This window comes from Lolium perenne, chromosome 6 (assembly GCF_019359855.2).
Source record: "Lolium perenne isolate Kyuss_39 chromosome 6, Kyuss_2.0, whole genome shotgun sequence".
Lineage (NCBI taxonomy): Eukaryota > Viridiplantae > Streptophyta > Magnoliopsida > Poales > Poaceae > Lolium > Lolium perenne.
Genome location: NC_067249.2, coordinates 30,160,712 through 30,187,485, shown reverse-complemented (window position 1 = coordinate 30,187,485; position 26,774 = coordinate 30,160,712). Strand labels below are relative to the sequence as shown.

Sequence of the window (26,774 nt, the reverse complement as noted above, 5' to 3'; positions counted from 1 at the left end):
CGGAATCAGAGTCAATTTTTGTACCGGAGTCACACGTGGTGCCAATTGACATTGACGAAGGAAACCCGGGGACTGTTTCGTTAAACTCGGGGACTGCAGTGGCAAAGCCGGAAAAAGCTATGCTGGTGGACGGTATGGAGGTAGACGTACCGGTATTCCTAGTCCGGGAAGCACCAACTTGGGTTGAACCTATTAAGGAATTCCCGATCAACGGCACCTTGCCGGTTGACGAAAACGAATCGAGAAGGATCCAGAGAAGGTCCAAGGCCTACACTATCATTAATGGTGAGGTATACAAAAGAAATGTTACCGGTGTCCTCCAGAGGTGTGTGGAACCGGAAGAGGGAAAAGAAATTCTCGTAGAGATTCACCAAGGAGAATGTGGGCACCATGCCTCTTCAAGGGCCTTAGTGGAAAAAGTGTTCCGGCATGGGTTCTATTGGCCCACAGCTTTGGAAAACGCTGAGGACTTGGTACGAAAATGCAATGGGTGCCAGCGGTACGCCAAGCAAAATCATACCCCAGCGTCCGGCCTCAAAACTATACCATTGACTTGGCCATTTGCTGTTTGGTGCCTTGATATGGTTGGTCAACATGACCCATGTACTAGTGATGGTGGATAAGTTCACCAAATGGTTGGAAGTGAAGCCTATCGCAAAGTGTGAAGGGCATACGGCTGTAAAATTCTTAAAAGATGTGATCTTGCGGTATGGATACCTGCATAGCATCATCACTGACAATGGCACAAACTTTGCTCAAGGTGAGTTCAAAAGGTTTTGTGAGGATAACAATATCCGGTTGGATTTGTGCTCCGTCGCCCACCCGCAAGGCAATGGCCAGGTTGAAAGGACAAATGCTCTGGTGCTTTCTGGTATCAAGCCAAGGCTGATTGAACCGCTTGAAAAGTCACCAGGATGTTGGCTGGACGAGCTACCATCCGTACTATGGAGCATCCGAACAACACCAAACCGGTCTACCGGATACACTCCGTTCTTCATGGTTTATGGGGCGGAAGCCGTAATTCCAACCGATATCATTCATGATTCACCAAGGGTTCAACTCTATACCGAAGAAGAGGTAAAAAAAGGCCCGAGAAAATGATGTGGACTTGCTAGAAGAAGCAAGAGAGCTGGCTTTGACAAGAACAGCCATATACCAGCAGAACCTCAGACGCTATCATAGCCGGAAGGTTAACCCGAGGGTTTTCCGGGAAGGAGATCTGGTGTTACGCCTAGTGCAGCGCACTGAGGGACGCCACAAGCTCTCACCTCCGTGGGAAGGACCTTTCATTGTGAGCAAGGCTCTGCACAATGATGCCTACTACCTAATCGATGCACAGGAATCAAAGAAAGGCAAGGCGGACAGGTCCGGAGAGGAAACAAAGCGCTCATGGAACATAGCACTACTGCGTCCCTTCTATTCCTGAAGTTGTGCTGTAAGAAGTTCTTTTTTGTACCTTAAATGCTATTAATAAAGATGCTGGCACCTCTAATGAATCTCGGGGACTGCCTCTACCAAAAATTTCATGTAATGTGTTTGTTTTTTCAGTTTACAGGTTGCTTGGTGAACATTTTTTCTTTCTGGTTTAGTAGCGTGCTAAACCTACGGGAGTCTTCGACTATGCTGTTGTCCGCAGACCGGCTTCATGGCAAGCAAGATAAACCGGTAGGAACTAAGCACGTGAAACACAAAGAGGATGAATGGGAACAATCAATCCGGAAAAGTTTAACTAACCCCGGTTATACCGGTTTTTTGTGAAAATTTCGAATTTTTTCTCAGTTCAAGAAAGTGCTTGCTTGGCAAAAGAACTTTGTGACTCATACGCCAAAAAACCCAGAGAGGTAGGCAGAGGCAAAGCAAAAGAACCAAGTGTGCATCGGATTGGATGCCGAAACAATTCCGGAATCTTCACAGTGCAGGATCAAAGCAAACGATATGCAAAATGCTAAGATAGCGCATAAAACTTAACTTAATTAGTTACCGGCAAAGTGATACCAGCATAATTGTTGTGGCACAACCAAAAGGCATGATTGTTTTAATTTACATCTCAAACCCCGGCATTCCGAAGGCTCAGGCAAGGGGAGGCTGCGCGCCGACCGCAGGAGCTTCCGGAGGAGCATCTTCTCCGGCATCTTCACCCTCCTCGTCCTCGAGGTCTTCTCCTTCGTCGTCAGAGATAGCATCCTTGACGTCGGGGGGAGGAGGGATGAAGGTGCGCACGTGAGCAAACTCGGCGATGCGGTAGGCGCGGTCCTGGCGCTTGGCAATGCGAACCGGATCCTGGTCGGCAGGCGAGTCACCACTAAGGGAGTGAAAGGCATCCAGGTCCAGGTCGTCGTACCAAGAGTAGGCGATGCGCAGAGCTGCATCCGCTCCGGCACGAGCCGCAGAACACCTCCATTCGCGGATCCTCCGGCCTGCGTCCTTCAGGCGCTCAGCAACAAGCGTGACGTTGTCAGGCACCGGCTCCCCAGGCCATAGCACTTTAAAGATCTGGATCGCGGCATCCGGAAGATCGGCAAGATGCCGGTCCACAGAGCGCATGTGCTGGATCCGCGCAGAGAGTGCGACCAGGTAGTCGTAGCCGTCCTAGGGCGCATCCGGACTCGGCAAGTTTTGCGTGGCCCTGTGCTCTGTGACGTTGGCGACAGCATGCGCCTGGGAGTCCGGGAAGATCCCTACAAAAGGAAAAGCAACAGGTGTAAGAACATACCGGTATGAACTAAAAGCTTCTAAGCAAGAGAAAAAAGGAGGAATCGCTTACTGCACGCGAGGGCGTCGATCTGCATCACCATCCGATCATAATCGGCTTGATCGGTGGTGAGCTGGGCGATCTTGTCCGGCGCAGCCGTCTCCTCCTCCAGCTCTTTCCGCAGCCCAGCAGTGGAGTCGGTATACTCCTTCAGAGTTTCGTCAAGTTTGGCCTCTGCTGCGGATTTGGCCTCCTTGAGCTCACGCGCATGCCGGAGCTCAGCCTGCATGGCCTGCTCCTTCATCTCGCGGTGCGCGGAGGTGAGCTGCTCCTTTTCAGCTGAATCCAAAAAAAAATTGTTAACAAACGGAAATCCGGTACGATGAAACATGCAAAACAAGTAAAAACAAAGAAGAGATAGTACCTTTGAACGCGGCAAGCTCGGCGGAGAGATCCTCGAAGGAGACTTCCGGGAGCGCTGAAATGCAAAAAGTTAAGCAAGTGCTGGAAAGCAAAAGCAACCGGTAAAAAGAAGCCGGAGGAGAAAGGACTAACCTTGGCACTTGTTGTGTGCCTCGGACAGCTCCCGGTACTCCCACAGCAGCTCCTCAAAGAGCTGCTTCCGGGTGTCCACCATGCTCTGTTCAGGTTAAGAAAAGATTTCGGTAAAAAACATGCCGGCAGAGAGAAAAGTTTCGCGCTAAGTGTTGCGCCCTTAACCCGAAACTCGGAGACTGTCTATGCCAGTTTTTTGTGTTTCTAACAAAGTTTCGCGCTAAGTGCTATGCTCTCAACCCGAAACTCGCGGACTGGGAGGATATACATAATCTTCAAATCTTGGAAAGAAAAGATTTCGGCAAGGATGTAAAAGAGTTTGAGTTGTGCGGCTTACCGTCACGTTGGTGCTGGCATCGTGCCAGGCGTTATCGAACTCCTTGGCCGCGCGCCGCAGCTGGCCAAAATGTTGTCCGGTGCTGCGAGGGCCGGAGGGGTCGACCACCGGCAGCTTGTCTTTGCCGAGGCCCCGCGTCGCCGGCGTCAGATCTGCCCGATTCCACTTTTCAGCGTAATCGAGCAGATGGCCCAGGTCGGCTCCTTGGCGCTGGAACTCTGTGATCCGGCCTACCTGGGCGGAGGCCGTCTCGGAGGCTACCACGACGGCGCGGGCGGTATGTAGGACCATCGTTCGCGAGCTGGAGGAGGGATCTGTGGCCGCGGTCACCACCGCAGCAAGCTGTTGGGTCGTGAGCTTGCCGCTCTCTGGCGGCGTTGGCTTGGCGGCCGTTGGCTTGCCGACCGGGGCAGCCGGAGGAGGTGTTGTCCCAGTCTTGGGCGGCACAGGAGCTTCGGGAGCATCCTTTGCTGGAGCGGAGTTGGCCGGCTCGGAAAAATCCGGCACGGCCTTGGAGGGGGACGAAAAGGTCTTCTTCTTCTTTTTCTTCGGGACAGGAGGAACCAGAGGTTCCGCCTGCCCGGCATCTTCGGTGCCGGCGCCGGTGTTGCTGGCGTCGGTGTCTTAGATTTCTGGAGGGGAGACAAAGTCCCCCTCCGCGCGGTGATCTGAAGGTTTTGGGGCCGCGCGCCTCGAACTTATGTTGCCCCCCCAGAGGGGAGGCAGAAGGGTTGCCGGCACCAGATGGTGTCGGGCTTGGCTGAGGAGGAGGGGAGCCCCTGGCGGCGTCCCCAGAAGTCTCCGGCCTCATGCCAGAGGCGCTCTTGGAGATCTTCAAAGGAGGCCTGAAAAGAAGAAAAAAGGAGAAAGTTCAGAAAAGCAACCGGAAAAATGCAATCTGGAAGCAAAAAGAGTCAAGAGACAAAGAAGCAAAAGCGGAAACTCACCCGGTAGCCACCGGCATCTCCCGCTTCCGGTAGCGCTTGGTGGTGACCGTCTTGCCACCGATCTCCACCCGGGAGCGCTTGGCCGGAGGAATCTCGCTGGAGCCGGCCTCGGGTGTGGGCGCCTTCTTCTTGCGGCCTTCGGAGGTGAGCTTCTCCAGAAACTCGGCCCCGCATTCGGCCTGAAGCGGGGTGGCGCGCTCCACAACCTGTGGGTTGGCGTTGGCTGAAGGAGCGGCTACAGAAAGATGTGATACATGAGAAAACAGAAAGAGAAGGATACCTCAAGTATAGTAACCTCATCATCAGAACCGGAGTCCTTGCCAGAAAAGTTACCGGGACGCGGAGTCTGGGAGCGGCTCATCTTGCTCTTGGTCCAAATCACGTAAGGATCCGGGTCAACCTTGTCCAGATCGCGCCTCCGGAAAGGAGCGCGCACCTCCTCAGCAATGCGAGGGAAGCGCTCACAAGCCTAAAAAGACAAGAATCGGTTAGTTATGCGTGGAAAAATTACCGGAAAACAATCCGAGTTACTCAAGTTCTTACATCAGCTGTTGGAGGGTTCATGGCGCTAAGAGGAAGATGGCCCCACTTCCAGTTCAGGGGCATATCCGTATTACAAATTTGCCTAGCCTTGAGCGCTACATCTTCGGTGCTCAGGGCCAAGCCGGTAATTTTCGTGGGATCACGGGGGCCGCACATCTGGCTCATCTTATGAGCTCGGCGCTGGAGAGGAAGCACCCGGCGTGAGATAAACGCGCGGATGATATCGTCGGAGCAGATCCTCGTGTCCTTCTTGAGGCTCTCCAGGAACCGGACAATCCGGTTAGTCTCGATATGATTGGTCCCCGGATGGTAGCCCCAGTTGGTCTTTGTGGGCGTCGCCGGATTGTAAGCCGGCAAGTTGATGAAATCTGAGGAACCTTTGTTCCTCACATAGAAGAAAGTCTCCTGCCAGGCCCGGCAAGAATCCAGGCCGGAAAACTTGAAAAAGGGGCTCCCTTGGCGGGAACCCACGATGCAGGACCCGCACTCACCGGAGGTTTTGGCTTGGGGATGTCCTTGCCTTGGACCGAGTTGATCCGAAGGCAGAAGAAGCGGGCGAAAGCTTCTTTGGTGGGAAGGAGGCCAACGTAGGCCTCCATGAAAGAAACATAGCAAGAGAGGTAAAAGATGGCGTTGCCAGGAAGGTGATGGGGTTGGAGTTTATAGAAGTCAAGGAACTGACGAAAGAAGTCAGAGGCAGGAAGGCCGAAGCCGCGCTCAAATGAGAAACAAAGACGACAAACTCTCCGGGTTCGGACTTGGGTTCCACCTCGTCACGTGGAATCCGGCAAGATACTTGTGCCGGTATCCTCCGGGAGCGGTACAGCCAGTCAATGTATTTTTGGGTAACGTCGGAGCCCTTCCAAGCTCCCCGAGTGATGTTGGTCAAGTCCACACCGGAATCTTGGCGGGAGCTGTTGGCTTCCTGGCCCTTCCTAGAGCTAGAGTCCGGAACGGATGAGGAAGCTCCCATCCGGTCCAGCTCAGCTTCAAGCTCGCCGGATGCCTGACTGTGGCGGATGCTGGAAGCCGAATCAGAAAGATAAAGGTCGGTAGACATGCGAGTCGATAGATGCTGGAATCTACCCAGAAACAGACTTCTCAAACTCTAGCCTCACGCGAAGATCTACGAGTGAGAGGAAAAGCAAAAGAAAAGAGGAGGTAAATACTCTACTGGCCCAAGAGCTGAAAAGCAAAAGGGAAAGAGGCAAACGCGCATTGGAACTAACCTGAGGCGGCGGAGACCCTGAAGAAGAAGGTCGCCGGAGATGCGACGGGCTCACGGTCGACGGAGGAGGCTGGAGGCGAAGAAGAGCAGAGGGCACCTGTGGGAACCCGATGCGGCGACGGAGAAGAAGCTTCACAGACCCTCCGTGCGGCGGAAAGTCCCGGCGCAGCGTGAGGAGCGGCTGGAGTTCGTCGGAGCAGAGCTTTGGCGGCGACCGGCGGCGACGGGAGCGCAGAGGGCGAGAGGTTCTGTGCGCGAAAAAAGGGGGCAAATGCGGAGAGAAGATGAAGAGGAACCGCTCCCCCATTATATAGGAAGGAGGAAAAGTGGGCCGAAAACCGCTGGGCCGCGGCGGTTCGGATTGTGGGCCGCCACGTGGCATGCGGATACACACGCCGAAAATACAAAGACACAGGGAGGCCACACGGATCCGGTGCGGCGCCATAAATACTAGCACAGAAGACGAACCGAAATGACCACTGACACTATCGCGCGCCAGGCACAGTGCGCATGTCACTGACAGGCGCGGTACTCGAGATATTCTCGACTTCGTCTAGGAGAGGTTTAATGACAAGAGATACCGGAAAAATCGATACAAAGACATAAGTTCGGCAAGGATGCTGTAGAGTTTGATCCGGATTCCGGAAGGGTTAAACCGGTACCTTGAGATAAGAGAACCTGGCATGGTCCGTTGGATAGGATCCACCGGACTATACCAGCTTCGGGGACTAATGTCGGGGGGATGACCCCCGGTATGCCAAAGGCATGCCAAACCGGATGGTTTAGGCCATCAAAGTACCGGTTTAAAGGTTGTTCCGGATAGCGAAGGTTGATTCAGAGAATCATACCGGTATCCCAAGAAGGGGGATACCGGAACTGGCTAAGAGCGTACCGGAATACGGGAATAGGCTACACTGTAGCACGTCGGCAAGACTAGTCAAAGATGCTCTCCAGAGCTAGAGGACAAAGATGAGCGAAGCACTTCAGCTTTAATCGAAGCCATGACGCCAAAGGCGAAGCATGACGTAAAAGGTGCCGGAGGATGTCACAGCTCTCGATTAAAGGCATACCGGCATCACCGGTAGCTAAAGTGGCTTTGTAAAGTAGTTTGTCCAGTCAAAGATCCCATTAGGGTTTCTAGGGTTACTTTCGCTATAAGCCACCCTCTCCCCTATATAAGGAGAGGGGGCACAGCCCTTCACGGGCACGTTACGAGACATTAGGTTACATTACGAATCTTGTACACAGAAACTTGTAAGCACTTATGATGAAGAAATAGAGAGATCTGGTGCTGAACTAGTTCTTGAGTTCATCATCTTCTTCCTTCGGCAATAGCCAAGTTCTTGAGTAATCCATCCGGAAAGCTCCCCCTTCATACCAAAAACCCTCCCCCGAATCCTCTAGCGTCCATTCGGCCCCAAGATAAGCCATCCCATGTCATCTGTCTGTTCACCACGACGATAATACATTAGTTCGTCCCTTTGATTTCTGATTTCAAAAAGGGCCCTGCTCTCGTCTCAGCATCTCTGTTTCTATTATCCTCGTCTGCTAATCTCTTCTATCAATCTCTTCGACTGATAGTCTATGCTATTGCTGAAGCTGGTTCTACCTCAACAACAGGATCTGCAACAGCTTCTGCTTCAATTTGTGATGAAAGGTCAACTAGTTTTCACTGAATCTTCAAACATCATCAGAGTTGTTTAATTTGTAATAAAAAGAACTGCAAATAGATATACTCCCTCCGTCCCACCAAAAGTGTCTCAATTTTGTCAAAATTTGGATGTATAGGGATGGAGGAAGTACAAACATAATATGCATGCCTGGAAAAAGTACCATATATATTCATCAAAAACCATTTTTTTTAAACAGCTTGGATGCTAATGGAAGATCAAGCTTCTCTGTTTGGATTTCAAGGAACTACAAGGCTTTGTCTGGGACAGAGAAATTTCAGGCAAAGCAAAACAATTTGTACAAATTTCTGCATGCACAACTACAGTTTTTCATCCCAGCGAGAAAAATAGAATTTTCGCAATAGGATTTGGCGATGTTGATGATCTGGCTGGAGCAATTCAGTATCTTGCATTCCCTAGCAAGAAAAGGTGGACACAGATATGCATTACTTTCCTTTATACTTTCAAATAAAGATTTGTCCTACAAAATGGAGGGGGGCATAAATCAACAGACCGAGCACATCCCCCATTCCTTTTACTTCCTACTATACCCCTCCTGACTGAGGTAAAAAGAGACTAAAATGGAGGGGGTGGACACAAAACAGCTACACCATTGTTTTTCAACAATAGAGGGTCCAGAAACCTATTATACATGGCAAAGCAGCAAAACAGAGATTAGTCCAACTAGTACAGGTCAAACGAAAGAATCACCACACCCAAGGGGGCTGGGCCGGTTGGTTCCTATCGACGATATCAGCAGCACAGTCAGCACGGGCGCAGACAGTTACTACCACCTAGTGGGGCGCCAAACCCCCTTCACCCTTCCCTTCGGAAAAAGGTGGGCTTCTTCCAGGCCATATGTTAAATCATCAGCGAAGAGTGCCCAGCGTTTTCTTCCATCTCCAGGATAAACAATCGCCTGAAAGAATCCATCTGAGCAGCTTCTTCCCCTGGATCCTCCAGTTCAACCATCCCAAGCTTCTCCTTGGTGTGGGGGCGCAAGAGGACCGAGAAGCTGGATAACTTTCCTATCTTCTTTCCAACAACAGTATATACCTGTACAGACGCAACTAATCATGTCGAGGCAACTTCCGCTGCTCTCTGCCTCATCATTTCGTTAACAGCAGCTCTCCTTCTCGAGTCAGACTGCTGCTGCAACCTTCTAAGGTGCTCCTTGAGATCCCTGTATGTTTTTCAGATGTGGTGGTCAGGTGTTACTCAACAGATTGAAATACTAATATATGCATAAGAACGAGAGGTGGGGACAAATCATAGACGCGCCAACACACCTGCACCGCGGCACACTGCATCCGGAATCTCTGCAAGCTCGGGCATGGAGCTGAAGCATGTACCACATTTTCTTGCACAGGGCGCACCCACCGGAAGCACGCGTTTTGCACTGCATCCCATGCCGAAATAGCCCCTTGACTTTACGGCAGTTAGGATATTGGCAGCTACCGGAGCGGCATGTCGAGGCATGTACCAGAAGATCAAGCATTTTCCTTAGCTGCAGAATCATGGTAAAAAGAAAATCATAAGGTAATTCTTAACAAATGGATTAAAGATAAGAAAATTCCTTATTTGAACAAAATGCAGTTCCGTAAAAATTCTTCCTTATTTTTTTAGCAGGAAAAAAAGTCTTTTCTTATTTAACACCAAGTCTAAATATCTTTCCTAACCTGACACTACCGTTCACTCCGTTCCAATTTATTAACATAATACGCCAAACTTCGCTGTCGGTATGCAACTCAGAAAAGGAATAGTCAAAACAACAACAAAAACTCAGAAAAAGGGACCGGGCATCCCTGAGCCGGCCCCAACCCTAACCCACATTCCAGAGATGTCATCCATGTTCTCCTCACCGCCGCCGCCCCGATTGATGGCAGCCGCTGTTTTACCATCAAAAAAAAAAAAATTTGATGGCTGCCGCCCCTCCACTACCTACTGCACCAACTCCGGCCTAATTCCCCCTCCGAGGTGGTGTTCAGTGTTCACAAGCATGTTGTTCGAGGCGCCGTGGCCCGTGGGGAAGTACTACACGTGGTAGATCCTGCCAATCCACGGCTGAGACGAATTGGTTTACAGCACCAAGAACTGGTCGGCACCAATGCTGGTGGTGGCTCGTCACGCATTTTGCCGGGTACAAGCCATGAGGGGAGCACAACGCGAGCTACGATGGCGAAGCATGGAGCACACGCTCAAGTTCTCCGATGACCAAATAGTCAAGCTCTACGGATTCCAGCATGAGTTGCTCAACACCACAGTGGTGTGACATCAGGAACGAGATCGGTTAGGGCCGCCAAGCCATTGTGATCTTTGAAGTAGGTTCTTCGATTGGTTTGGAACTTTGGATGTGAACGTGGAACATGCAACATAGTAAACTGCTCACAGCATGGCATAAAAGGAAACATGCAGATGGACAAAGTGAATACTGAATTATTATTATTTTATTACTTGCAAAGTGAAGACTGAATTACTAGGACAACAAAGTACACGCAAATTTTACACACCAATGTGCCACAATACTGCAGCATTCCTCAGTATTGATAGTGGGGACATAACAATTGAGGAACAAATTACTGATAGTAACCATCTAAAAGGGCTTACCTGCGACACACGCATTTGCCGAGCTTCCTTGTTTTGGGCATCACGATCGGCAGCAGATGGATGATTTGTCAACTTGTGAGGATGATTGACTGCTCCTTTTTGGTAACAACCATTGCACACATCAAAATCTGGACAAACTTCGCACCGCCAGCCTTGACCAGTTTCAATATCATGATTACAAACATTGCATGTAGTGACGAACGCTGGTGCAGTAGGATTATGCAGGTGGTACAGCACCATCATTGACGAATGCTTAGCACGGCGAAGGGTGTCATATTGGTAATGGTTCCCTTGACAAAGACTCAGAAATGCCTGCCTGGTGTCAAAAAACTCGCTTTCTAGGATGTCATCTCTGTCCTTTGTATCATCAGGTATCCCAACAATGTCAACCTAAATGACGAACATCAAGTTATATGTTAGTGATTTCCTCTTTTTCTCTTTCTTGACAAAGAAAAAACGAGTTTCGGTTATCTACCGGATGGAGCTTATGTGTGTCTCTACTGTTACTCGGATGTCTTTCCCTCTCTTCAAGCTGGTGTTCTATACTGTAACACCTGCAACAAGAAAATACTAATTTTAGAAATAGAACACTGAAGCACGTAAAGGACTGTCTATCGTAACAGCGTGTTCCAAGAATATGTAGGGAGTACAACTTGTCCCAAAGATGTCTCTCATATATCACCCCTTTCAAGCACATCTAATTAATTTCATCACAATCTCGCAAATATACAGCTGGGTTATTAAGGCATCACCTAGTGTGAAGCCATGGACCCCCCCCCCCCCCCCCCCCCCTGCCTTTCCAGAAGAGGATTATGGAGTCATTCATATAGGGTTTCTAAGAGTCACTCAGTTCTATGCATGGGGTCTGGGGAGATTTGCCCTTTCAGAACGCTGGATAATGACCGCTGCTGAGCCTTTGCCCATAGGCTGTCAGCCTCATCACCGCCTGCTTGATGAGATGGCATTGCTCCATGAAAGGCCTGATAGGATCAAGGAGACCAAGGGAGGAGATATGGCCACTGGGGATTATTGGCAAGGAGAAGTCAATGGCCACAGCGATATTTTTGTAGGTGCCAGGAGGAATAGAATTGCAGATTTACCTATAAGCATTTTCATCTCCTAATTATAGAGAGGTTTGGATAGGATTTGTTGCAACAAAACGACCAAGGATCTTCAGTGGCTTCAAAGAGATGTGCAAGGATACAATAGTTTGAGGGCTAGACTAAGCTACTTGAACTGATGCTATATAAATATAATTATGTCACATAAGTGCCTAGAACCTGTTTCGTTCGAGGCATGTTACAGATGCTTCAAATTCCGAATGTGATCACATGTAGATCAAGCACACGTCGGCTCTATAGCTCAAGTGTCATATGGATACAGAATTTAAGAAATTGACTTACTTGTCACAGATGTAAAAACTTCTGCATTGATGACACACCCAACGTTTTCCAGATGACATAAGGATACAGCAGTGGCTACAAGAATACTGCAAATGGACCATAATGAAATCTTCCTTCATTGGATAAATGGTTTCCCCAAGCTGCATGCATCAAAACCGAAGTCAAGTAAAAGCGACATCCAACTGAAACAATTAATTACATTTTCACAAAAATGAGGGGATTTTGAGAAATATAGTGTTATGATTACTACTTCACCAGAACAGCAAATACAACAGAATCACTGAATAAGCTTACCTTTTGCATCAGCATTGCATCCTTCGAAGCATTCCCACTGAGATCGGTGTGACCAGCAGCTTTAAGAGCTCTTTTTGTAATGATCTTCTTTGTCTTGCTCTTCTTCTGAAGCTTTCGGTCATCTTCTTCTTGACGAATTTGGTTGATCATATCTTCAGCAGCTCCTGGCCAATAATCTCCATCGAAGTAAGGCAAACGGGAAGCGGTAACTTTAGCCTTGCACTCTCCCATAGTAATGAAGAAATGATCATACAGATTTGTAAGCTCAACAACAATCTCCTCCTTAGTAGCTTTTCGAAGCATAGCTAAGTACCTGAGTGTAAATACATTAGAAATCATGCAACCAGGGCTAGATATAAGCAGAATACACACATACATGTCAATCAAAGGTCTTACCACTCCCGTAATTTGTCAGATTTTGGAGTCTTCTGAATCTCAGGGTGGCAATATAAAATGTAATCTTCCCCTTTCAAAGGTGGGCAAGCCCATATGTAACAGCTTGTGAATCCACGCTGCTTGCAATATTCAAGATAACCTATCTGCACTCATACAGAACTGGTGTAAGATCGGGAAAATGCTAGCTCAAAGAGGAAGACAGGAATGTTCTGACAAGCATGGCTACAGAAAATATTCACAATTGTGATTAAAATTCAGCATATGCAGCAACGTACCAGAATTTCATGGTAGACGAATGTACGTAAGGCCTCTCCGGAGGCTGCTTTAATCTCAGGTCTGAAGTATTTCACAGAATCCAGATATGACAAATAAACACGACGTTGGTTCGGATAAGCACATTCAGCACCAAATTCTTGAACATACATTCCAAATAAGCACACTTCTACACCTTCTATCTTCTGGAACAAAAGCACAGCCTGCCAAACATTCATACGAACAGAATCATTGATACTAAAGTATGTTGTCACCATATTTTTACTTTAGGTAAAAAAGCATACCTTGGACTTGTATGGAAACTCTGTCGGGTAATTATCTTCATGAAAAATTTCCAAAAAACGTGGTTTAACTTCAACTTTCTTATCCACTGATGAAACAACTCTGACCACAAGACCTTCAGCCCCAGCAACCTAACAATACAGAACAATTAGAATTTATAAGTGATGGAGAGAAAGTTCCCATCAAAATGGTGCACGATGATGCCAAAATGAATGGTGTCTCGTGTAAATCAAATTACAGCAAGTCCACGTATCTCTTATAATGCATAATCAGAATTCAACAACACATGAACATAAAACATCAAGACATATGAATATACTTCACATATACAAAGCTCATATATGCTACTGCCAAAAAAAAAAACAATAGTTATTGGTTTTTCATGTCATCCCTCACTTTTTGTAGCCCATTTTTGTTGCTGTTTTTTTTTCCATTGGGTTGTAAACAATCAGCTGAAACAAGTTTGTACTATATGACAGCACTGCAAGCTTTAGAGAAATACAACTTGGTATGTTTTCATATAAGCCTTTAATCCAAAGTTGTACCACCACCTTCCAACCAATATATGGGTAATTCATACAGCATATCACCATTCGACTAGCTAATTCTCCAACATGGTACACCTTATTACATACCAGGTGGGAGTACATGGTTAGATAAACTGCTAGTTCACCCTGGTTGATATATTTCATTTGGTCTGTTTTTATTCCTATGCGGCTCCAGTATTCGACACCATAGGCAGGACAATATAATAGTACGTGTAATACTTACATGGTGTGTAGGCACTTATAAAACACTTGCTGCATATTTTGTCACAAAAGATTATTCGATGTGCATTAAGGTCCAACTAATTTTTTGAGAAACATAATCAAAGTACATATGCACTTCCACCAAGACTTAGTTCCACTAACCTCGTCAAAAGCACGTCCTGACTGAGATGCCCGAGCTTGTCTCTCCAGCTTAAGACGTTTAAAAAGCCGCTCTTCTATATGATCACTAAGCACAGTTCTTGGCAGATCACTTGCCCCAAGAACAGCACTCTGTGGTAAAGGCATGCGGAGCCCCTGTTCCACTTCTTTGATGTAGCAATATGGGCAAGTATACTCTGCTTGTCCTCCATCATTTCTTCTGCCATTGAACAGAGCACATATCTGATGCTGCCAGCACTCACACATGTCACACTGAACCCACTGTTGAATGCATCATTCAGAAAGATTTAGCATGTAACAAAATAACTAAAACTGTAGTTATACAACTACCATAACAGAAATGAGAACTAACCCATTCTTCAGTTTCCTCATCATTTCTTTTTTTCTCAAACCGGGCCTTCAAAAAATTCTGTCCTTCAACTTCAATGGTGTCACCACGGGACTCATTGTAACATGGAATACAGAAGAAGTGACGGGTATCACCAGAACCAACGGTATAGTATGGTGCATTTCGCTTTATCCGTGCACCACAAGGGGAGCAATATATCGGCGGGGGCTCAAAAGTAAGTTTTTCCACTTTGCAGAGCTGGCATGAATTTTCATTTTCGGAAGACACCATCAATTGATTCTTTTCAGCTTTAGCCTTGCTCTGTCAAATGGAAAAACATGTAAAATGGTTCCTTCTAAAAACAAATATTAGGGTTACAATACAAGTTTCATCATGACAATTGTTTCCCATACAGATAAGTAGAATTTTTCTGGTGCAACTAATTAAAGTTTAGTAAAGCAACAGCCAGGTAAATTTTTGTGTAAGCATACACAGTAGTTAGATTTTATGTGAGAAAGAGAGGAAAGTTATTGTCTCCCACTGGAAAAACAAACAAACAGGACACTCTCGAATTTTTGTGTGTCTAAACAAGGACAATAAAAGGCACAAACATAACAACTGATCTAGTGATTTTGGAAGAAAAAAAATACCCAATAAGCAAGTTATTTCCAAATAAAAGACATACCTGGCCAACCCACAGCCTTAGACTGTCGATATGTGCGCCAATTTGTTCTGGAGTGAACAACTCAGTCAATGAAACACCTTTTATCTTTGGTTTTCCTGATTTCGCTGTGGCATCTGCTGAGTCATTTGCTTCATTCTTAACCTCAGGGATATTTTGACTTGGTTCTTTGTCAATTGACAAGATTTCTTGCTTGACATGAGATTTTATCTCATTTGAAACACCAGGAATCACATTATGCCTCGCTGTAGGCACATTTCCGTCAGTACCATAACCGGTCTTTACAGGATTCTGCAGAGGTCGCATGTCAACCTTTACATCCGCCTCTCGTTTCAGGTACGGCATCTTTTTAGTTTGCTCAAGCAACTCAGGATGTGTTTCCTCTGGCAAAAACCCTGGGATCACATTAGGATTGGAAGCCCTAAGTATTTCACGCTCTGGGATATTGGGTGATGCAGGACGCATCTTCAAACGTTTTGGAACAGATTGTTGACCATCAAAGGATTCAACAGACACTAGGTCAATGTCCATTATATCACCTTCTACCCCATTCATGATTCTTTGAGTCATATTCTGCTGAGCAACTTTAGGCTCAAGGGCTCTTTGCTTATTTGCCTGTTCAGCTGAGAGGCGCAAATATTTCTTTACATTACTACATACAGGACATTGCTCATCAACACATGTCTTATAATGCTGAATTAACATTCTTGACTTACTGCACTTCTTCTGCGGACAATCTTTTCGTTGGCAGTTGTCCAAATGTTTCACAAATTCCTGCAGGTGAGCACAGCGAGGGAATTTACAACTTCCAAGAGGCGAAGAACATCCTTTTGCATGAAACAGCAACAGTAGCCACTTCAACTGACGAATATAATTGATATTTGCAGCAGATTGTTCAAATCCACCAGTAGGGAGCTTCGGCAATGCAGGATCAACTGAGGCCACAGCGCAACCAGAAACACGCCAGTCAGATGAAAATGGCTGCTGTGCTCCGTCCTGGGCCATTGTTCTCTGAGAAAAGTCATCCTGTATTTGCTTTTCAAGAGATAAATTGCTAGTGATAGAAGCCTTTTCCATTGTTTGAGGCCGCCACTGGGGCTGCTGCATCTGCTCTGGCTGTGATCCTTTCAAGACATAGCTGACATCATTCGAGCTGACATCAAGCTGCTGATTAGGGGGCAACAATGGCTGAGAATCATGAGAACCAGAAGCACTGAAGTTCTGAGATCCAGAAAGATGTCCAAACAGCTGTGCTCCCTTGACATTATCATGTGCACTTCTTTGCTGGTACTGACCCTGGAAATTTTGAAGTGCAGCAGATTCAGTAGCTTGTGAAGATGTCAACTCGGTGTGTGCCAGAGATCCCTGTTCTGATATTTGCATAGAATGGCTGGAGTTCAGTTGAGACTGTTTAAAGGAATTGCTCCTCAGCATAGTTTGCTGATGTTGTGAATTTGGCAGCTGTTGATTAAGATGATATTGGTTTTGCACAAACTGGGAATTTGGCTGCACCTGCTGTTGCTGCATTGAGAGCTGCTGGCGGAGCAGTTGCTCCTGAGTCAACTGGGATGACTGAAAATTAAGTTTTTCTGACTGATCCAAAACCTCAGATTTTATCTGAGGCTGTGCTTGCATGGATTGTATGTTTAGCTGATTGGTAAGCAACATGGAATTCATTCTTGATCTAGACTGGTAGTTTGCAGCACCCATGTTCTGATTATTCGCTGTTGTTAAAGTAGAAGAACCAGTACCGTAGAAACTTCCAGAGCCACCCATGTCAACTGATGCTGCACAACACAAAACACAATTTACTTTGTCACAATCCGGTAATAATATAAATTTTGCATTTTCACTATGCATGAATGTCCATGTGTGTCTGTCGATACGCAAGCTCACATCATTGGTACCAAGGTGGAAGCAATATCACTTCTACCCTCCATGTGTTAAAGGACTCTAGCCAACACATTAATTATAAAGCCAATTACACAACAAGAAGAAACTAAGGTAAGCAGTTGTGTGTTATTTTTTATCTGTTATATAACAGAAAATGCTCTAACAAAGTTTTGTACAATATATGACTTAGATAATTAGAAGTTGAACATATTGCTAAGGAATAATCAAGCCATCACTAGCTTTTGATTTGCACTTCACAAACATGACATCAAGTTTATGACACAAGTTGCCATGATAAGGCAATAAACGATAGGACGCATCAGCGAGCATACTTGATATTCTCTGCGTAGGAAGCTGATTGAACTGCTGTTGCAAAGGCCTGGGCGAACTGCCAAAAGAGGACATGTTCATGTATGATTCTGGTGCTGCATTTCTGTTTGTAATTTGTGTGTTTGACCCATGCAACCCCATTCCACCGTTCACATGTCCATCTGATAAACCAAATGCAGAAGAATTGTCCAACATGCTTGAATGTATTGCAGAGTTACTGTGACCCCCAATATGCTGGATTTGATGGCTATTCTGGTTGCTTGTAAATTGCTTCTGCTGCTGCTGCATATGTGGTGTCATAGCCGACTCGCCATTGAAATATCCAGTTCCATTTGAATAGTCAGGATTTGCAGGTATGTTTTGTTGATTACTGAATCCAGGAGTTGGGATCATATGGGTTACTTGTCGCTGAATACCCATTTGACCCATCGTAGTTGGGACATTACTTGTGGTAGAATTTAGTGGGGCACTGGTAGTTAGATGCTGGTAGCCGTTAGACATGGAACCTGTAAGGAGCAATTAAAAATTAGTAGAGCCATCATGTAAAATGGACGGACGAAAAAAATGAGAACAAAACAGTTGGCTGCCACAGCACCACATGGCTTCAGTTTCTCACAAATAATTTTCCAGTTATAAACAACGGAGACCTCCAATTGCATGCTCCAACTGGATTGTGGATATAGAGGTATTTTCTGGATTATTATTTTTTTAACTTAAAGCTACTAAGCTAGACTCAAAACATGTTGGTGTTCTTCTACCAGAAAGATTGCATTTTTCCAAATATACTGCCGGTACGAGATTCCTAGGCTAGAAGCCTAAAGCAGGCTACAAAAAAGTTCCAAAAGTGACGGTACACACAACCCTAAGGATATCAACACAAGCTGAGTAAAACTATCTGCACCTGGCATGTTGTTACCCATGTTGGTATTCTGAGGAACCATGCCCGCACCAGATGACGAAAGACCCATGTTGTCTGCATAAGGCATTCTAGAGTTTCCAGTTGCACCTTGCGTGATACCAGGTGTCGGAATCATTGTGCCATAACCAGAGGAAGATCCAATCTGCCTTGACATTTGCTGGTTCTGTTGATTCTGCTGGTTCTGAGCGCTCAAGGTCTTGATAGCAAACTGCAGCTGCGGCTCCACTGGCGCCTTCATCATGTTGTAGTACTCAGCCTGCACAAACAATCAGAAAATGATGGTTCAGCTTTGCTTGGCTAGGGGTTTGATTGCTTCATGAAACCATAGTTACAAAAGAGAAAGGGCAAGAGAGAAGAATACCTTGCTTGGGGATTTTCTAAACAGGATTTCCTCTAGCCTGCGCGCGAGTTCCGGCAGCCTTCGCCTCCAGTCAGCTGATGTCTGCTTCCTTCCTATGTAGTCAAATCTGGCAATTTATGAACACAAGTATCAGAACTAGTTCCTATGAGATTCAAAGCATCTGCCATGGCAGCAAACCTAGGTTTTTTTTAGCTGGGATGGTGATTCAACTGCAACACCAATTCCAAAATTTTGCGTGCAAAGGTCTTGTGAACTTTAAGGGCAAACATTAACTTTGGTAGCGTGTCATCAGATCAGCTCAGTAATTTATTTAGGGAATGAAATAAGTGAAGCCTAGCAATAATACTTTGTGAGATGTGCAGTTTAAATAGAAGTTGTATGGGCAGGCCTCGCTAAACTAACTGGGTACAATAAACACCTAGCTAAAGCATATACCAAATAAATAGCCAAGTGGCTGCAGCAAGAAGCAAGTTTTTCTAAAGAGCAGTGACTGAAAGAAAGAAGATAACAGAGGAAGAGGCGCTTACATCTTCTCGCGCATACTGTTGCGCATCTGGATGAACTGGGGATCAATCCCGGCGCCAAGGCCCATGGCATTATCGTGCATCTGCTGGTGCTGGGGCAGGGGCATGCCGTCGGCGCCGACGACGCCATTGCCGCCGCCGCCAACGACCTGGTTCATCTGCGCCCCCTGCCCGGACATCTGGCCGGACAGGTGTGGCGCCTGCCCCACATTCATCTTCTTTGGTGGTAGCTGGGCGTCAGGACAGCTCTGCAGTCATCCCAGCGCAGAGCAAGCTGAAAGGAGGCTGGAACCTCGGAAAGCTGCAATCTTTGCACACACCAGAGGCTCGGGTGCAGGGGACGACCTAGCCAGACACGAAACCCAGCCCAATTCAGCTGAAGAAACACTGTACCAGACGGCAGGCAGCGGGCTGCGGGGAGTGAGCGAGGAGGGAGCGGCGATCAGGACCCTGGCGGGGCGACCCGGGAGCTTGGGAGAGCGAGGCGGGCAGGCGAGGCGGCGAATTGGAGTGGGCCGGCCGAAACCCTAGAATCTCGGGTCGGGGTGGCGAGGCCGTCGGGGGCGGGCGCGGGTCGAGGGAAAAAAGAGCGATTGGGGTCGGGTGGAGGCGGGTTCCGTACGACGGCGGGCGGGCGGGCGGGGGGGCGGCGGTGGCCGGATTGGGGATTTGGGGAGGAGATTGTCGACGCGGGGAGGGGAGGAGGAAGGGGAGGGGAGGGGAGAGGAGAACGGGGACGTCGTCGACCAATCGCGGATCTGCGCGGATCCGTGGGGAAGGGAGCGAGTCGGAGCCGGAGTGGCTGCGGGGTGGGGCCGGGGAGCGGCGGCGCTGGGGCCGGCGGAGGGCGGAGGGTGGAGGATTTGTTGGTGGCAAAAACGGCAAGGCGTGCTCTGCTGCTCTGGGAGTCTGGGGCGCGCGTGCCAGAGATGGAGGGGGGGCCCGAGGCTGAGGCTGAGGCTGAGGCTGAGTCAGCAGCAGCAGCACCACTTCCAGTGATAGTGTGTTTTGCCACACGTGCGCCGAAGCTGCCGGGTGAGCATACACCACCCTGTGTTGCCAAGTGTTCCTAGTTCTTGCGCCCGGCCTGGAAAAATGGGGGTTTTGCAGGAACCAAGGGATGGATGGTCAATGTGGCGATACGACGCGCCCTATTCTATATTCTTCCTTAAAATCCCTATCTCTATCTCTACTATATATCTCTATCTCTATCTCTGTCTCTATCTCTATCTCTATCTCTATCTCTACTATATAAAAAGGAGGAATTGGTTCTGTTTCCTCCGGCCGGAGATTTCATCCTACATATTTTCACATGATCATTTTGCCCTTCCACCATGCCTTCAAACAATTAGTCACCGTACCATCAGGGAATAGAATCACCGCACCATCAGAAAGGAAAGTAAAGGGAATCAGAAAGGAATCACCGCACCATCAGAATTGTGTACCATTAGAAAGGAAACTCCACCAATTACACAGCTAATTATCTCTGCTACCTAAAAAAGAATGTGAGTGTTCCGTCGTCCCGCACGCGGCCAACTGGGCCAAGCCCAACGATCTCGTGTGACAGGAATGGGAGCCCAGCACCTGAAATCGTAGCCCCCGAACTCGACATCCTCCTTCCCTGCACAGATTCCACGGCCCGGTCATGACTGTTGCCGCCGCCGACCCTCCCGACGATCTCGTGGTGATCCATGGGGAGGATGTCAACAACCTGTGGTGCGTCACATGTCGCTGCAGAATGGGGAGGGGGTGCATGATCCGGGGGAAAGGGTTCCTATATCAAGTTATGATGTTAATATTCAAGATGATGTTCGGACAGGATATATCCTAAAAGGTCCATGCCAACCATATGAGCATGCTTTCCCAACAACAAAAAAGAAGGGCAAAAATCGACACTTTAGTTGTGTTTGGTTTCATCACTACAATTAGCTAGAATATAGTATCGAAAAGAATGCGGAATTTTTCTTTGTGTGTTTCTTGTTCAAAGAGAGAGCCAATGGAGGTCCCGGAGGAGATGCCTTTGTTAAAGATGGTTTTAGAAATTGAAAAAGACCCGAATCATTTAAGAAGCATGTGGGTGGTGTTACTAGCATTCACAACCGAGCTCAAGAGAAGTACAACTTATTTGTTGCACCCAACACCAAAATTGATAATGTTCTTATGAAGGTGTCTAAGAAGGATGTACTTCTTTACAAGACTAGGCTAACTTACTCTCTTAGATGCTTGAGATTTCTTTTGAAACAATGATTGGCATTCCGTGGACATGATGAGAGTGAAGAATCAACCAACCTGGGAAATTTTCTTGAACTTCTAAAGTGGCTTGCGGATGGTAATGAGGAAGTCAATAAGGTTGTTTTGAATAATGCTCCCGGAAATTGCATCTTGAATAGTCCAAGGATACAACATGACATTATTGAATGTTGTGCGATAGAAACTACTAGACTAATCATTGAAGATCTTGATGGTGACCACTATGCAATTCTAGCCGACGAGTCTAGTGATATGTCTCACAAAGAACAACTTGCTCTTTGTTTGCGTTATGTGGATAAATTGGGAAGAATATGTGGGAGGTTCCTTGGAGTAGTTCATGTTTCCGATACTACTTCATTGTCTCTCAAGGTTGCAATTATATCTTTGCTAAAAGATCATCATTTGTCTCCCACTCAAATTCGTGGACAAGGATATGATGGGGCTAGCAACATGAAGGGTGAGATTAAGGGGTTGAAAACATTGATCATGAAAGAGTCACCATCTTCTTATTACATACATTGCTTTGCACACCAACTTCAATTGGTTCTTATTGCCATGGCAAAGGATAATGAAGCATGTGTGTGGTTCTTTGATCATGTTTCTTATTTGTTCAATATCATTGGAGTTTCTTGCAAGCGTCATGACATGCTTCGAGATGTTAGAGCTCAACAAGTTTTACAAGCACTTGAGATGGGTGAAATTGAAAGTGGAAGTGGACTCAACCAAGAGATGGGTTTATCTAGACCCGGTGATACTCGATGGGGCTCTCATTACAAGACCATTCTACACATTGTTGATATGTACCCGGTGATACTTGAGGTGCTTGTAAGGATTGGAAAAGATCCTTCACAAAAGAGTGAGTGGACAAGAATAAGAGGAGTTGCCGCGGCCTTTGAATCATTTGACTTTGTTACCCCAATGACATATCAAGCATGGATTTGTTAAGACTTGAACCCCAACTTGAGATCTTTATTGATGACATGAAAAAGATGATAGATTCAAATGTGTCAATCATCTTGGTGAGCTCTCTATTAAGCTTGTTGAAACAAAAAAGCATGTTGTTTATGATTTAGTTTACGTGCTTCTCAAATTGATATTGCTTCTACCGGTGGGGACAACGAATGTTGAAAGAGTATTTTCCGCAATGAGTCTAGTGAAAAACAAGTTGAGAAATAGTATGGGTGATGACCTCTTGAACCATTGCTTAGTGACATTTATCGAGCGAGGGGTGTTCATTCATGTAAGTGATGATATCATTGTTGAAACTTTCATGGCAATGCGAAACCGTAGATTGAAGAAATGATGTAAGTTTCTAATTATGCTATATTCTATCATGTAAGACCCTTGTAATGTTTTGAACTATTTGTATTGTTATCGTGCACATTTGATATATGCATGGACTTGATATATGTGTTTAACTCCAATGCAATGAATTTGTCTTGTATATTGTTCATTACTTCATTATGCAAAGGTTTTTCACATTTTGGGGGGTGCGCAAAAAAAATTCGAGGTGTGACCCCCTCCAATTCTTTCCTGCGTCCGCCACTGCCCCCATTCGTGTGCTGGTGTGGTGTATATCAGCTCGGTTCGCTGGATGCAATAAACTTAGACCGATCAAGTTTGATGTGAATACATACTGTAAAATAGGATCAAACTTCCTTTGAGAGCTCTGATTTATCATGTTTCCTCTCTACTCTTGATTAGTACAGTACAATACTATTCATGATGTCCACAATTACTCTGATCTTGAGATGGCTGCAGCTGATAACGCGTGAAGCACACGTCCGTTGGGAACCCCAAGAGGAAGGTGTGATGCGTACAGCAGCAAGTTTTCCCTCAGTAAGAAACCAAGGTTATCGAACCAGTAGGAGATGAAGGCCACATGAAGGTTGTTGGTGGAGGAGTGTAGTGCGGCGCAACACCAGGGATTCCGGCGCCAACGTGGAACCTGCACAACACAATCAAAATACTTTGCCCCAACTTAACAGTGAGGTTGTCAATCTCACCGGCTTGCTGTAAACAAAGGATTAAACGTATGGTGTGGAGAATGATGTTTGTTTGTAATGAGCAGTAGAGAACAATGATTGCAGTAGATTGTATTTCAGATGTAAAAGAATGGACCAGGGTCCACAGTTCACTAGTGGTGTCTCTCCAATAAGATAAATAGCATGTTGGGTGAACAAACTACAGTTGGGCAATTGACAAATAGAGAGGGCATAACAATGCACATACATATCATGATGACTAATATGAGATTTACTTAGGGCATTACGACAAATTACATAGACCGCTATCCAGCATGCATCTATGCCTAAAAAGTCCACCTTCGGGTTAGCATCCGCACCCCTTCCAGTATTAAGTTGCAAACAACAGACAATTGCATTAAGTATGGTGCGTAATGTAATCAACACAAATATCCTTAGACAAAGCATTGATGTTTTATCCCTAGTGGCAACAGCACATCCACAACCTTAGAACTTTTTGTCACTGTCCCAGATTAAATGGAGGCATGAACCCACTATCGAGCATAAATACTCCCTCTTAGAGTTACAAGTATCAACTTGGCCAGAGCCTCTACTAGCAACGGAGAGCATGCAAGATCATAAACAACACATATATGATAGATTTATAATCAACATAACATAGTATTCCATATTCATCGGATCCCAACAAACGCAACATGTAGCATTACAAATAGATGATCTTGATCATGATAGGCAGCTCACAAGATCTAACATGATGGCACAATGAGGAGAAGACAACCATCTAGATACTGCTATGGACCCATAGTCCAAGGATGAACTACTCACACGTCAGTCCGGAGGCGATCATGGTGATGTAGAGTCCTCCGGGTGATGATTCCCCTCTCCGGCAGGGTGCCGGAGGCGATCTCCTGAATCCCCCGAGATGGGATTGGCGGCGGCGGCGTCTCGTTATGTTTTCTCGTATCGTGGCTCTCGGTAATAGGGTTTTCGCGACGGAGAGTATAAGTAGGCGGAAGGGCATAGTCGGGAGAGGCACGAGGGCCCCACCCCATAGGCCGGCGCGGGCCCCTCCTTGGTCGCGCCGCCCTATGGTGTCGGCGCCTTGTGGCCCCACTTCGTATCTCCTTCGGTCTTCTGGAAGCTCCGTGGAAAAATAAGACCCTGGGCTTTTGTTTTGTCCAATTCCGCGAATATTTCCTGTGTAGGATTTCTGAAACCAAAAACAGCAGAAAACAGGAACTGGCGCTTCGGCATCTCGTTAATAGGTTAGTGCCGGAAAATGCGTATAAATGATATAAAGTGTGTATAAAACATGTGAGTATTGTCATAAAACTAGCATGGAACATAAGAAATTATAGATACGTTTGAGACGTATCAAGCATCCCCAAGCTTAGTTCCTACTCGCCCTCGAGTAGGTAAACGATAACAAGGATAATTTCTAAAGTGACATGCTACCATCATAATCTTGATCAATACTACCGTAAAGCATATGAGATGAATGAAGTGATTCGAAGCAATGGTAAAGACAATGACTAAACAACTGAATCATATAGCAAAGACTTTTCATGAATAGTACTTTCAAGACAAGCATCAATAAGACTTGCATAGGAGTTAACTCATAAAGCAATAAATTCTTAGTAGAAAGTTTTGAAGCAATACAAGGGAAGATATAACTTCAACATGTATATCTCATGGATGTATATCTCATGGATGATTGTCAACACAAAGTAATATGATGAATGCAAATAAGCAAGTATGTAGGAATCAATGCACACAGTTGACACGAGTGTTTGCTTCTAAGATAGAAAGAAGTAGGTAAACTGACTCAACATAAAAGTAAAAGAATGGCCCTTCGCAGAGGGAAGCATGGATTACTATTTTTGTGATAGAGCTTTTATGAAAACATATAAACAATTTTGTCAACGGTATTAATAATTCATATGTGTTATGCATAAGACATCCTATAAGTTGCAAGCCTCATGCATAGAATACCAATAGTGCTCGCTGATACGTCTCCGACGTATCGATAATTTCTTATGTTCCATGCCACATTATTGATGATATCTACATGTTTTATGCATACTTTATGTCATATTTATGCATTTTCCGGCACTAACCTATTAACGAGATGCCGAAGAGCCAGTTGCTGTTTTTTGCTGTTTTTGGTTTCAGAAATCCTAGTAAGGAAATATTCTCGGAATTGGACGAAATCAACGCCCAGGGGCCTATTTTCACACGAAGCTTCCAGAAGACCGAAGATGATACGAAGTGGGGCCACGAGGTGGCCAGACACCAGGGCGGCGCGGCCTAGGCCTTGGCCGCGCCGACCTAGCGTGTGGGGCCCTCGTGTGGCCCCCTGACCTATCTCCTCCGCCTACTTATAGCCTTCGCCGCGAAACCCCCAGTACCGAGAGCCACGATACGGAAAACCTTCCAGAGACGCCGCCGCCGCCAATCCCATCTCGGGGGATTCAGGAGATCGCCTCCGGCACCCTGCCGGAGAGGGGAATCATCTCCCGGAGGACTCTTCACCGCCATGGTCGCCTCCGGAGTGATGAGTGAGTAGTTCACCCCTGGACTATGGGTCCATAGAAGTAGCTAGATGGTCGTCTTCTCCTAATTATGCTTCATTGTCGGATCTTGTGAGCTGCCTAACATGATCAAGATCATCTATCTGTAATGCTATATGTTGTGTTTGTTGGGATCCGATGGATAGAGAATACTATGTTATGTTGATTATCAATCTATTACCTATGTGTTGTTTATGATCTTGCATGCTCTCCGTTATTAGTAGAGGCTCTGGCCAAGTTTTTACTCTTAACTCCAAGAGGGAGTATTTATGCTCGATAGTGGGTTCATGCCTCCATTAAATCTGGGACAGGATGAGAAAGTTCTAAGGTTGTGGATGTGCTGTTGCCACTAGGGATAAAACATCGATGCTATGTCCGAGGATGTAGTTATTGATTACATTACGCACCATACTTAATGCAATTGTCTGTTGTTTTCAACTTAATACTGGAAGGGGTTCGGATGATAACCTGAAGGTGGACTTTTTAGGCATAGATGCATGCTGGATAGTGGTCTATGTACTTTGTCGTAATGCCCAATTAAATCTCACAATATTCATCATATCATGTATGTGCATTGTCATGCCCTCTCTATTTGTCAATTGCCCAACTGTAATTTGTTCACCCAACATGCTTATTCTTATGGGAGAGTGTAAGGGTACATTGCCCCTATGTGTGGTTTTGGTAATTAATGACAACCCCTATGGACTAATGTTTTCATTGAGTTTATATGAAGGAATATTCCATAGGTACTACTTGCTCTCCATGTGTTGGATTCA

At 46.3% G+C, this 26,774-nt stretch overlaps 1 protein-coding gene and 1 pseudogene across 1 annotated transcript; one reads left to right on the top strand and one right to left on the bottom strand.

Annotated features, from left to right (window-relative positions):
* Positions 1-8,417: 8,417 nt before the first annotated feature.
* Positions 8,418-19,841, bottom strand: LOC127308436 (probable histone acetyltransferase HAC-like 1). Its single transcript, XM_051339257.2, has 16 exons — positions 19,197-19,841; positions 18,670-18,775; positions 18,291-18,564; positions 17,392-17,895; positions 15,170-16,953; positions 14,509-14,805; positions 14,139-14,417; positions 13,230-13,358; positions 12,948-13,148; positions 12,673-12,815; positions 12,277-12,589; positions 11,983-12,122; positions 11,055-11,133; positions 10,580-10,969; positions 9,262-9,479; positions 8,418-9,155 (listed from the first exon to the last, which is right to left on the bottom strand). The coding sequence occupies exons 1-16, from the start codon at positions 19,406-19,408 to the stop codon at positions 9,047-9,049; spliced, it is 5,178 nt and encodes a 1,725-aa protein (XP_051195217.1). The 5' UTR covers positions 19,409-19,841; the 3' UTR covers positions 8,418-9,046.
* Positions 19,842-20,918: 1,077 nt separating this feature from the next.
* LOC139832332 (uncharacterized) lies at positions 20,919-22,388 on the top strand (annotated as a pseudogene).
* The last annotated feature ends 4,386 nt before the right edge of the window (positions 22,389-26,774 follow it).

Coding starts and splice junctions, on each gene's coding strand:
- LOC127308436 (XM_051339257.2), bottom strand. CDS start 19,408: ATGAATGTGGGGCAGGCGCCACACCTGTCCGGCCAGATGTCCGGGCAG. Junction 17,896..18,290: donor CATGGGTAACAACATGCCAG/GTGCAGATAGTT, acceptor TGCTCCTTACAG/GTTCCATGTCTAACGGCTAC. Junction 10,970..11,054: donor ACACACATAAGCTCCATCCG/GTAGATAACCGA, acceptor TTCGTCATTTAG/GTTGACATTGTTGGGATACC.